This window comes from Ailuropoda melanoleuca, chromosome 4, assembly GCF_002007445.2.
Source record: "Ailuropoda melanoleuca isolate Jingjing chromosome 4, ASM200744v2, whole genome shotgun sequence".
NCBI lineage: Eukaryota > Metazoa > Chordata > Mammalia > Carnivora > Ursidae > Ailuropoda > Ailuropoda melanoleuca.
Genome location: NC_048221.1, coordinates 85,798,319 through 85,810,987, shown reverse-complemented (window position 1 = coordinate 85,810,987; position 12,669 = coordinate 85,798,319). Strand labels below are relative to the sequence as shown.

The 12,669-nt window shown below is 38.6% G+C and overlaps 1 protein-coding gene across 2 annotated transcripts in view; it reads right to left on the bottom strand.

The window, feature by feature from the left end:
- COMMD1 (copper metabolism domain containing 1) overlaps nucleotides 1-12,669 on the bottom strand; it is a 197,165-nt gene extending 184,496 nt beyond the window's left edge. For both annotated transcript variants that reach the window (XM_034659201.1, XM_034659200.1), the window contains exon 1: nucleotides 12,461-12,669. In XM_034659201.1, the coding sequence (XP_034515092.1) occupies nucleotides 12,461-12,637 (177 nt within the window). In that variant the 5' untranslated portion in view covers nucleotides 12,638-12,669. The remainder of the gene's footprint in view (nucleotides 1-12,460) is intronic.

Below are 12,669 nucleotides of genomic sequence, written 5' to 3'. Positions count from 1 at the left end.
GTATGTACTGTAAGACTACATTTATATACAGTTCACACACAGGCAAAACTAAACTGTGGTATTAGAAGTAAGTAAAGTGGAATGGGGCATCTGAGTAGTGCAGTTGCTTGAGCCTCCAACTCTTGGTTTTGGCTCAGATCATGATCTCAGGGTCGTGAGATCGAGCCCCACACTGGGCTCTGCACTCAGTGAGGAGTCTAGTTGGGACCCTCTCTCCCTCTCCCCTTACCCCTCCCCACCCCTCAGCACTCTTTCTCTCTAAAATAAACAAAATACATCTTTTAAAAAAAAAAAAAAAAAGGAAAGTGGGGGAGGACTTAGTGACTAAAAACGAGCATAAGGGGTTTCCAGGATGCTGGTAGCATTTGGTTTCTTGATCTGGCTGCTGGTTACACAGGTATGCTCAGTTTGTGAAAATCCATTGCACACGTGTGATCTGTAAATATTTCTGTACGTATGCTACATCCACAAACAAGTTTTTAAAAATAAAAGTATTCTCTCTATAGAGAACTACCTAAAAAGCAAAAAATGATACAAAGACCTACTGACTTTAGGGACAGATCATTAAAAAGAACCTAAAGGGAGGCTCCTGGGTAGCTCAGTCAGTTAAGGCATCTGCCTTTGGCTCAGGTCATGATCTCAGGGTCATGGGATCCAGCCCTGTGCTGGCCTCCCTAGTCGGTGGAAAGCCTGCTTCTCCCTCTCCCTCTGACCCCCCCCCACCCATGCTCTCTCTTGCTCGCTTGCTCTATCTCAAATAAATAAAATCTTTAAAATTTTTTCAAAAAAAAGAAAACCAAAGATACTAAAGATATAAAATTATTATCACAGATAAATGTCTGTCATTGATTTTAAGAGATCAAAAAAGATTATGAGAAGTAAAGGGAAAGAAGTATGTAAAAATGAAAACAAAAAGTATATGTAAAAACTAATTAATACATTTCCTGCCATCATTCCTTTATGCATATATTCTTGTTTACTGTCAGGATACCCCTGCCTTCCTTGAATGATACATCTAGGAAATAGGAAAATTTTCTGTTTGGTTCACTGACGTTTCCAGTGCCAGACACAAGATCTAGCAGGTAGGTGCTCAAAAAATGTTCATTTGAAAAAAAATGAACATATTTTAAACAAATGATAAATGATTTCATTACTTCTCAAGTAACATACCCTCAGGATAAACATAATGGAAATTTAAGGATTTCATAAATGGTAGCTTTGTTTAGAAATAGGTCTGTAGAAAATTGTGTAAGAATTTGGCTATACCATGATCATATGTCATGACAGAGAATACAGAATACCTTTCAGAGATAATTCCATACTGGCATACAAAAATATTAAAAGTTTATCATATATAAAGTACACATAACACAACCCATACCAAAATTTCTTCAATTTAGTATAATATGGCTTTTTTAAAAAAGGAATGAGTTGAAACAAATAATGAAGTCAAAATTTACAAAAATTACACTCTAAAAAAAAATTACATTCTAAGTTAACACAAAGCCAAAAATGAAGGTATTTTATTAGGACAAAAAAAAATGATTTTCATGTTTCTGTAATTTAAAATAAGGATCACCTCACCAGAACACATCATTGATACCTTTCTTACGGCATTTACCATGTAATACAGGATTCTTTGACTGCAGTAGTCACCTTCGTGTACAGAGCCAGATATAGCACATTATCTACTCTAGAAATATTTGACAGATAAATCAAAGGTAGAAATTTTCTTTAGGGGTTTTGGGTGGCTCAGTTGGTTAAGTGTCTGCCTTTGCCTCAGATCATGATCCCAGGGTCCTGGGATCCCTGCTTTGGGCTCCTTGCTCAGTGGGGAGTCTGCTTATCCCTCTCCCACTAAGCCCTCCCCCACTCATGCTCTCTGTCTCACTCACTCTCTTTCAAATAAATAAATAAAATCTCCTAAAAAAAAATATTTTTCTCTTTAAAATCTCTCTACCCAGGAACTCTTTCAACCCAAGTCAAGTCTGCAGATCCAGAAAGCTTTGAGAGGAAAACCAAAAATGGATCTTCAATTAAAATGGGGAGGGGGGTGTAAAGGGTTTTTTAATTTATTTAGGTAATCTCTACACCCAACGTGGGACTCAAACTCACAACCCCAAGATCAAGAGTTGCATGCTCCTCCAACTGAGCCAGCCAAACTTTTAGAACACCTCATACTAGTCATTTGATTCTCTCTCTCTTTTTTTTAAGTAGACTCCACACCCAAAGTGGGGCTTGAACTCACGACCCCGAGATCAAGAGTCACATGCTCCACTGACTGAGCCAGCCAGGCACCCCTCATACAGGTCATCTGAGCCCATTAAAATAAACTCCAGCTGGTAATCTGCAATTGCTGCTTTATCATGTGATGTCCAGTGACATAAAAAAAGTAACATCTTACCACACAGTTGCTTGCTAATCCTTCAGAAAAGTAGAAATTTATTTAGATGAGTTATCATCTAATTTCTCAAAACTGTTCAATGAGATTAGTAAAATTTAGTTATACAAAAACCAGAGACCTATAGCAAAAGGAATCTGTTTATAGAGCTTTAAATTTTCCAGGAAATGGTATTTCTAAATTCAAAATATCAAACCAAGTACTTAGAATTCTTTTTGCATTAGAAATTCTTATTGTTGAGGGGCGCCTGGGTGGCACAGCGGTTAAGCGTCTGCCTTCGGCTAAGGGCGTGATCCTGGCGTTATGGGATCGAGCCCCACGTCAGGCTCCTCTGCTGGGAGCCTGCTTCTTCCTCTCCCACTCCCCCTGCTTGTGTTCCCTCTCTCACTGGCTGTCTCTATCTCTGTCAAATAAATAAATAAAATCTTAAAAAAAAAAATAAAAAAATAAAAAAAAATAAAAAAAAAAATAAATTCTTATTGTTGAGTAGCCAACTTTGTTTTCTGAACTAGAACATTAAAGAGAAAGAATATTTTAAACATTACATTGCTTCCAGCAGTGTTAGCAAGCCAATATTCTACTGCCACCTAGTGTAGAAAAGCAGAATTACTACTGCTTATAGCTAAGACAATAACGAAGACAGACAATAAATGAATCCTGAAAGTATGTCAGAATAAATCAATGTTTTCGATCTCTTCTATTCATGTCTCCTAATCTACACATTTCAAGAGCAAATATTTTGCATTCTTTTTTATAATCAAGTTAATTTCTTATTATTTAATATTTACTGTCTGAAATGTGTAAGGGTGAAGTTCATTCTTACACTGGTCAAAAAGATATACTGCTTTACATTTTTCATTGTAAAGAGAGACCAATAATATATTAAAAAGTATCTTACACAGTAAAATCTTTCTACATTACAAAATAAATGCAGAAACCCTAACGTAACACAAGAAAGCTCAATATTGAAAAGCATTCTAAAAAAAACTAAAAATAAATAAAACTAAAAAGTATTCTGGCTTTTTCACAAGAATGAGGTACTAGATACTTTACACAAGATAAATCTCAAACAGAAGCTGAAAATACCATTCTCTAACAATAAAAAAAATATATTACTGATGGGCAGTCAACTTAAGTCACTTTATAAACTTAATACCAAATATACTTTTAAGCTTCTGCTTTTGCTATAAATACTCTCCACAAAATTTTGCAGGTTATTTGGAAACTAGGATCAAACCGTGCTTTTAAAATAATACAAACAAATAATAAAAAAACAAAAACATACACCACAGTTTGCAAAACATTAAATTATTACAATTTTAAAAAGATTAAGTAGGGTATCCCTCTGCAAGAATTTAACATCTTCTACTTACATCATACCCAAAAACATCTCAGCAATATGTTCATTGAAAGCCTATGAAAAAAGCTTTCACCAATGCTGAGTACAAGTATACCAAATTTCTAATATTGAAAAAGAGCACACAAAAATCACTCAAAATAAATAAATTTTTTAAAAGCCAAATGCAGAAAATTACGTACTCTACACTCCCACCTGGTGTTTTAAGAAAGAGAGGAGAGACTGTTGGTAATGGGGTTCAGGGAATGCTGCCCCAAAATATAGCATCTTGGCATACAGATTCTTGGAAACTGAAGTAGCTGGAGAAAAGGCAGAGCAGGAAGGTCACTCTGACCTTTTCCCCCACCCTTTTCCCTTGCAATAGGTCATAAAACCCACTTGTGAGAGATGCCCTCCCTATATCCGCAAGAAAGGAGCATCCTCATCTCCAAAGAGAGACACCAAGAAGAACCCTCCAAAAAGGCCTTGCTAAGTTTTCCCCAGTTTACTACAATTAACTCTTCATTAAACCCAAAATAAAATATTCAAGTCTCTTTCTTTGGGTCTTTTTATTTTCCAATTTTTTTTTAATTTATTTGACAGAGAGAGACAGACAGCAAGCACAAGCAGGGGGAGCAGCAGGCAGAGAGAGAAGCAGGCTCCCTGCTGAGCAAGGAGCCCGATGCAGGACTCAATCCCAGAACTCTGGGATCAGGACCTGAGCCAAAGGCAGACGCTTAACCAACTGAGCCACCCAGGTGAACCTGGCTCATCATTTCCTTATGAAGTCTCCTGTATCATGCAAAACTTTTATGAAATAAATTTATACACTTTTCTCTTGTTAACTTGTCTTTGTCGGTTTAATTTTCAGACCTGGCCAGGGACCCCATGAGGATCAAGGAAAAACTTTTTCTTCCCTTACACTAACTAAACATAGTATATTGTCCATGTCAAAAGAAAATTCCTGGTAATTAAAAACATGACCAGATGAAAAATTCAATTAAAATGCTAAATGGTAAAGTTGAGGAAAGCTATCAAAAAGATTTTAAAAAAAGAAATGGAAAACAAAGAAAAAAGAAAAACTAAGAATTCAATCTAGAAGGTCTAACATTTGAAATCAGAGTGCTAAAAAGAGACTAGAGGGAAAAAAAATCATCAAGGTAGGAATACAACTTTTCCCAGAACTAAAGGTCATCATGAGTCTCCAGATTCAAGGGTCCACAGTGGCCCAAATAATGAAACAAAAGAAAACCACACAAGGAAATAAAGGATAGAAAGAAAATCCTAAAAGTACACAGAGAAAAAGGTCACATTCAATGAAACAATGCCTTCAAAACTGTGAGTCAGTATCACAACCTAGAAATACATTCTCAACCAAACTAGCAATTAAGTGTGAACTAGAATGAAGACACTTTTTTAAGACTTAAAAAGAAAAAAGTGACCTCTCATATATCCGTTCTTAAGGAGCTACTTGAAAACATGCTTCGGGCTCTGAGAAGAGACACTGAAAGTAGGCTGAGACCAGCAAGATGGAACTACTCTAAGTGTACATCTTGGACTGTTCAGGTGATGCTCTGGCAGCCCATCTGGCTCTAAAGACCATGTCAAGAAACTTAAAATGAGGTCCCAAAGCAGTCATATCCTCATCCAGGAAAAACATTATCATGACTGTAGTCAACCATATTCATGAGAAACCTTACCTTGGGACCAGAGGTAGACAACTAAAGGAAGGAAAATTACTTTTGTGCTGTCTCTGTCCTTTCTTTTCAGTTCATTGTACCTAATAAGCAGGCTTTTCTCTGCTTTTCTTTCTTTGTTCATGTTGTAGAGTAGGCTAGGAACCACTCTAAATTGCCTATAATCTGCATAAATTGGCATACTCTGGCTGCCTTTTCAAAAGGTAACCACAGACTTAATGCCTATATTCTTCTGGAACTACAAATTCCACAAGGGCAGGGACTACAGCTGCATCCCAAGCACAAGGCATGGCATGTATTAAGATACTTAATAATATTTGTGGTACAAATAAATGCACAAAAATATTAATGCTGGTTATGTCAGGACATGGTATTATGTGTTTTTATGCATCTCACATTTCTAAGCTTTCTTTAATGAGGCTAAATAATGCTTATTATAAAAATTAGTAATAGAAAGCACATAAGTAGCTCAATATTGGTAAAAAAAAAAAAAAAATTAAATCCAGCATTCTTCAGATGATATACCTGAATTACAAGACATACAAAACCCATATTAACACAGGTCTTTTCTCTCCAATCTAATTCTCAAACAAATTACAAATTTTCATGGCTTCAAGAAGAGAAACAGAACCAGGTGTTTAAAGTAGAAATATTTTGGGGGCACCTGAGTGGCTCAGTTGGTTAAGCATTGACTCTTGATTTTGGCTCAGGTCATGATCTCAGGGTCATGAGATCAAGCCCTGTGTGGAGCTCCATGCTCAGTGCAGAGTCCGCTTGGGACTCTCTCTCCCTCTCCCTCTGCCCTTAGCACACTTGCTCATGCACACTTGCTCTCTCTTTCCCTCTAAAATAAATAAATAAAATCTTTAAAATCAAAATATTTTATAGCCTTTTACTATTATAAATCTTTTAAGTTTATTTATTGTAATCTCTACACCCAACATGAGGCTCAAATTCATGACCCCAAGACCAGGAGTCATGCTATTCCAACTGAGCCAGTCAGGTACCCCTTAGAGATTTTACTTTTTTTTTTTTTTTAAAGATTTTATTTATTTATTTGACAGAGAGAGACAGCCAGCAAGAGAGGGAACACAAGCAGGGGGAGTGGGAGAGGAAGGAGCAGGCTCCCAGCAGAGCAGGGAGCCCGATGCGGGGCTCGATCCCAGAACCATGGGATCACACCCTGAGCCGAAGGCAGATGCTTAAAGTCTGAGCCACCCAAGCGCCCTGAGATTTTACTTTTTTATACCAGACCTCTACACCCAACATGGGGCTCAAACCTGGGATCAAAAGTCACATTCTCTACCAACTGAGACACCAGGTGCCCCTTAAATCTTTTTTTAAGACTTATTTCTTTTTCTTTTTCTTTCTTTCTTTCTTTCTTTCTTTCTTTCTTTCTTTCTTTCTTTCTTTATTTTAGAGAGAGAGAGTATGGGGGCAGGGGCAGAGGGAGAGGAAGACAGAGAATCTCCCCACTGAGTGTGAAGCCCAACAAAGGGCACAATCCCACTACCCTTAACCACCCAGGCACCCCTCTCATGCTTATCTTTTTAATGGTAATCTCCATATTTAAGCACTATCCACTCATTCACTTTTTCTACAGATTTTTACTACTACATGCTAGAAACAGTATTAGAAGTTAGGAATAAAAAAGAAAAAAATAATAAAGTCCTGCCCTCTTAATGCTTACATTCAAATAGGAGAGTCAACAAATAAACAAGCTAATAAGTACACACTGTAATTTCAGGTAGTGCTAAGTATGAAGAAAAGTAAAGCAGGGTAAAAAGAGGGTGTGGGGGAGGTGAGACTCTTTGAATAGGTCAGGAAAGACCTCCCAGGAAATCACTTCTAAGTAGAGAATGAATGAAGCAAATGATCTGAGAAAATTATTGCAGGCATATAGAAGAGCAACTGTAAAGGCCCTGAAGAGTTAGAAAGCACTTAACATGTTTAAATAAAGACAAGAAGATTAGTGTGGCTGGAAATAAGAAAATGTGAATAGAGAGCTAGGTAGGGCAGAGGTCACATAAGGTAAAAGAACTGGATTTTATTTTAAGTTTGATGTGAAGCTATGAATATGGAATGGCTGAAAGCCAGGAAGTAAGGAGATAGGATGTGTGCTTTAAAAGGATCACTGGTTTATTTGTCAATTACATTTTAATAAACCTGGGGGTGGGAGTGGGGAAGGATCACTGGTAGCTATGCTGAGAATAGACTACAGGGGCTAAGAGTGGAACAGGAAGATGAATCCATAAGCTGTTGCTTGCATTTCTAGACTTCTAAAACAGGATCTAAACAGGGGTGCCTGGTTGGTTCAGTCAGTAGAACATGTGACTCTTGATCTCAGGATCCTGAGTTCGAGCCCCAGATTGGGCGTGGAGCCAATAATAGTAAAAATTAAAAAAAAAAAAAAAAGGACCTAAACATATTTCTAAATTCAAGTCATAAAGGAAAAGAGAAATGGGTAAATTAACTTTTGGCTATAAATTTTGACTTTTGTAGTACATAAGTATATCAACAATAGACAAAATCCAATAGAATTTTCATTAAAAATTTTTGTTTTGGGGGCGCCTGGGTGGCACAGTGGTTAAGCGTCTGCCTTCGGCTCAGGGCGTGATCCTGGCGTTGTGGGATCGAGCCCCACATCAGTCTCCTCCGCTGTAAGCCTGCTTCTTCCTCTCCCACTCCCCCTGCTTGTGTTCCCTCTCTCGCTGGCTGTCTCTATCTCTGTCAAATAAATAAAATCTTTAAAAAAAAATTTTTTTTTTGTTTTGAATGGAGCTAGACCATATAATGCTAAGCAAAATAAGTCAGTCAAAAAAAGACACCATAGTATTTCACTCACATGAAATTAAGAAACAAAACAAAAGAGTGAAGGAGAAAAAAGAGAGAGAGACAAACCAAGAAACATACTCTTAACGATAGAGAGCAAACTGATGGATGGGGGGCATAAAATAGGAATGGGGATTACGGAGTGCACTTGTGATGAGCACTGGGTGATGTATGGAATTGCTGAATCACTGTACTGCACACCTGAAGCTAATATGTAACACTGCATGTTAACTGTACTGGAATTAAAATAGGTGGTGCCGGGGTGGTTCAGTCAGTTAAGTGTCTGCATTCAGCTCAGGTCAATGATCCCAGGGTCCTAGGATCGAGCCCCACGTCGGCTCCCCCCTTAGCAAGGGAGTCTGCTTCTCCCTCTCTCTCCCTGCCCCGCCCCCCCGCTGGTGTGCACACGCACTCTCTTTCTTCTTCTCTCTCTCAAATAAATAAAAACTTAATTTTTAAAAATTTTAACATGAAATTTCAGTAAAGGAACATAAAATTATCACCAAAAGAGGGCAGTAGTGAATACAGAATGTAAGTATACAAAAGGTGATCTAGCTTCAATCAGTAAGATTTTTCTCTAGAATTCCAGTAAACTACGGTAAGGAGCATCCCTTGCAAGGTTAACAGCAGAGGCAAGAAATAGAGAGTATGCAAATGCATATCTAGAAGAAGTTGAAATTATAAAAATAAACCAAAAAGATAGATTAAAATGGCAGAGTATTTATATATTATGTCATCTCCCTAACTAACACACCACTCTAAATTCGCTGGTTTCACTACTCTTTAGGAGCTACCAAAAATAAAACTAGAGCAAACAAATGGCCAGCTTCATGTGTCTACAAAGAGATGAAAGGTTTGTCCTTTTGTGAGCAACAGGTAAAACTAGCGAGGATCAATGACTTAGCCTACTCACCAAGTAGGGTAGGAAAACTTCCAAGTGGAAAACAGAGACTAGTACAAATGTCGCAATCAATATATTACATCTGGGCACACAACGTGAAGGTTAGAGGGAAAGACTGCAGCTCGGGATATCTGAAACACAGCCTATGAATTAATGCAGGCAGCTGGCCATAAGGAGCCTAACATGTATATTCACTGCCTGTTCCCTCTCGGGAGTTATACATCCTTTCCTCCTACCCCTATTGTCCCTCTCACTTTCACTTTCTTCACAGAACTTGATTCTCTATAGATGACTGAAAGGTGTAGACACCAAATGAGATGAGGTACTACTCCACTTTTATCCTCAGTTTGTTTTCCTTCGCTCAGACTCCTGCATTTTTTAGTATTTTCCTCTCTGCCCTTATAGCCTGCATGTTGAATTCAAGATAGCTGAGACTCCACAAAGACAAAAGAAAAAAATGTTTTGACTTCTGTTATCTACATGTAAAAATATATACCCTGCCCACTTTATACTCATTAGGATAGCTAGTATCAAAACAAAACAAAACCAGAAAATATCAAGTGTTGGCGAGGGTGTGAAGAAATCAGAACTCTTACGCACTGTTGGTGGAAATGTAAAATGGTACAGCCACTGTGGAAAACAGTTGGCAGTTTCTCAAAAAATTACATATAGAATTACCATATGACCCAGCAATTCCACCTCTGGATATATACCCCAAAGAATTGAAAGCAGGGTCTTAAAGAGATATCTGCACCCCTGTGTTCACAGCAGCATCATTCACAATCCAATGGAAGCAACCCAAGTGTCCAATGACATGAATGGATAAAGTGTGGTATATACATACAATGGAATATTATCCAGCCTTTAAAAGGAAGGAAATTCTGACATATGCAACATGAACCTTGATGACACTATGCTAAGCAAAGTCAGCCAGCCACAAAAAAAAAAAGACAAATACTATATGATTCCACTTACATGAGATACTTAAGAGTATTCAAAATCATAGAAACAGAATGGTAGCTGCCAGAGGCTTGGGGGGGGTTGTTATGGGGAGTTAACTGTTTAATGGGTATAGAATTTCAGCTTTACAAGATGAAAAGAGTTATAGATATGGATGGTGGTAATGGACACACAACATTATGAATGTATTTAATACCACTGAACTGTACACTCTAAAATGGTTATAAATTTTTTTTAAAGATTTATTCATTTATTTTAGAGAGAGAGAGATCATGAGCAAGGGGAGAGGGGCTGAGGAAGAGGTGGAGAGAGAGTCCTAAGCAGATTCCCCACTGAGCAGGGAGCCCGATGCCGGGCTCGACCCCACAACCCTGAGATCACAAATCTTACTTGCTTTTTATGTTTTCTTAAAAATTAGAGAGATGTTTATACTTCAGTGTTGCTTAAAAGGTAAATGAAGATTGGAACTAGATGTCATCTAGAACCCAGTTTCAGCCCTAAGTCAAACAATCAAAGGCTTTTTCCCCTGGTATCTCAATTGGCTATGCAGAGGCTATGCTGCAAAGCACAGGCAAATCTGTTCTATACTCAACACCAAGTGAGCCACGCCAGCTCTTCGACCCAGAATTACTCAAGAAAACTGAAGTATTCCATCCTCAGGCAGAAGACTGAAAGCAGAAAGAGCAATACTTGGGTATTATTTAGCAATATATTTAAAAGTAAGAGAGAGAGTTTCCAGGCAATGTCTTCTCTGGGTAGCCTGCAATTTTTAACTCATAAACAAAACAAATAATCATGTTGTCCACCTAGAGAGCAGTTGCCTAAGACAATGCCTACACACGTGCTGTTCTTCCTTGGCCTGCAGTCCCTCACCCTCATCCCCCCTATAGGCTTAGCAAACACCTCAAAAACCCAGGTTAGAAGCCAAATTCTAGGAAACCTTTTCTGACCACTAGGAGAATAAGATTTGATAGAAACAAAAGGCATTCATTAGTGTTCATGATATCAATTAAAATTAGAATAGGGGTGCCTGACTGGCTTAGTTGGTAGGGCAAGCAACTCTTAATCTTGGGGTTGTGAGTTCAAGCCCCACATTGGGTATAGCCTCACTTTAAAATCTTTAAAATAAAATAAAACTACTCAGAATGTCTAGGATCACACCTGAGACAATACCTCTAATATTTCTATGAGACAGTCCATTTACTTTTTGTGAAAAATTGTTTTGCCTTCATTTTCCTGGATTCAAATCCTATAAGCAAAAGCAGTTGAAAAAAAGAACTGCTTCTTAAAGCCTAAGCAGTTTTGAAACAAACAGCAGATGAAAAAACAGATGAAATTTCAACACTGCCTTTAATTAAAGTGATTTTAGACTGACTAGACTTAGACTCCCTGAGCCTGTTTCCTAGTCTTTAAAACGGGTGTCCGCCTAGTAGAGTTCCTAACACTCAGAAGGTCCACAAAAATCGAAAATCATTTTTATTGTCTATCTCTAGAGTATACTTCGGCACTTGATTCATTCCTATGATAGTTCTCAGTCTGAAACAGTGTTGTTCAACGCCGCAGGTAACTACTGGTCACTTGAAATCTGGCTAGTAAAAAATGATATGTGCTTTAAGTGTAAAATATATATAATATTTCAAAGACTAGGTGAAAAAAATACAAAACACCTTATTAACATTTTGTATACTGATTACATGAAAAGAGATAATACTTTGGATACACTGGGTATCCAAAGAAATAAAATTAATTTCATCTGCTTCTTTTTCACTTTCTTAATGTGCCTTTTAGAAATTTTTAAATTATATGTTTACTCTCATTACATTTCTACTGGACAGGCTGACTTAACTTTGACTTCAAACTAGTAAATGCGCTCTCTTAACCATACCGGGCACTGCTTGACAGCGGTTCACTCGCGCGAGTCCACCCGCTATCTCAGCATACAGTGGCTCACTTTAACACTCCCCACTTCCAAAACCCGGGAAAGCTAGACTTCATAGATCTTTCATTTTTAATTTTAATCTGGAGCGCACAGACCCGCCGAAGCAACTCGAAATTGCTGCCCACATAACAACAGAGAAAAAGTTGAGGAAAAACCCAGAGTCCTCTCCGGTTCGTATCTGCTGCGGGGCTGGGAGCTTGGGCAGAAAGGGGTCACCCTTAAGAAAGTGAGAGGAGGCGACGGAGCGAACGCCCCGGATCTGAAGGAGCATAATGCAGAGCCCACGGAGTCGAGGTGTAAGGAGAACAGCCTTTTCACCTTTTGGGGAGCCCAATCAGAGGGTGGAGGGGAAGGGGTTGGGCTCCGCAGCCGCAGCTGCAGGGACGACCGGTACCTTAAGAATCCCCCTCATCTTCGCCAGAAAGGGGCGGAACTCCTCGAGCGACACCTCCGGATAGAGCTGGCTCCGCAGCAGCTCCTCCGTTATACCTTGGTGCCCATGGAAAGCTTCCTGGGCTAGGCCGCTCAGCAGCCCGCTCAGAGATTTGGAGCCCTCAAGCTCGCCCGCCATCGTCAGCGACACCCCGCCCCCCAACAGCTGAG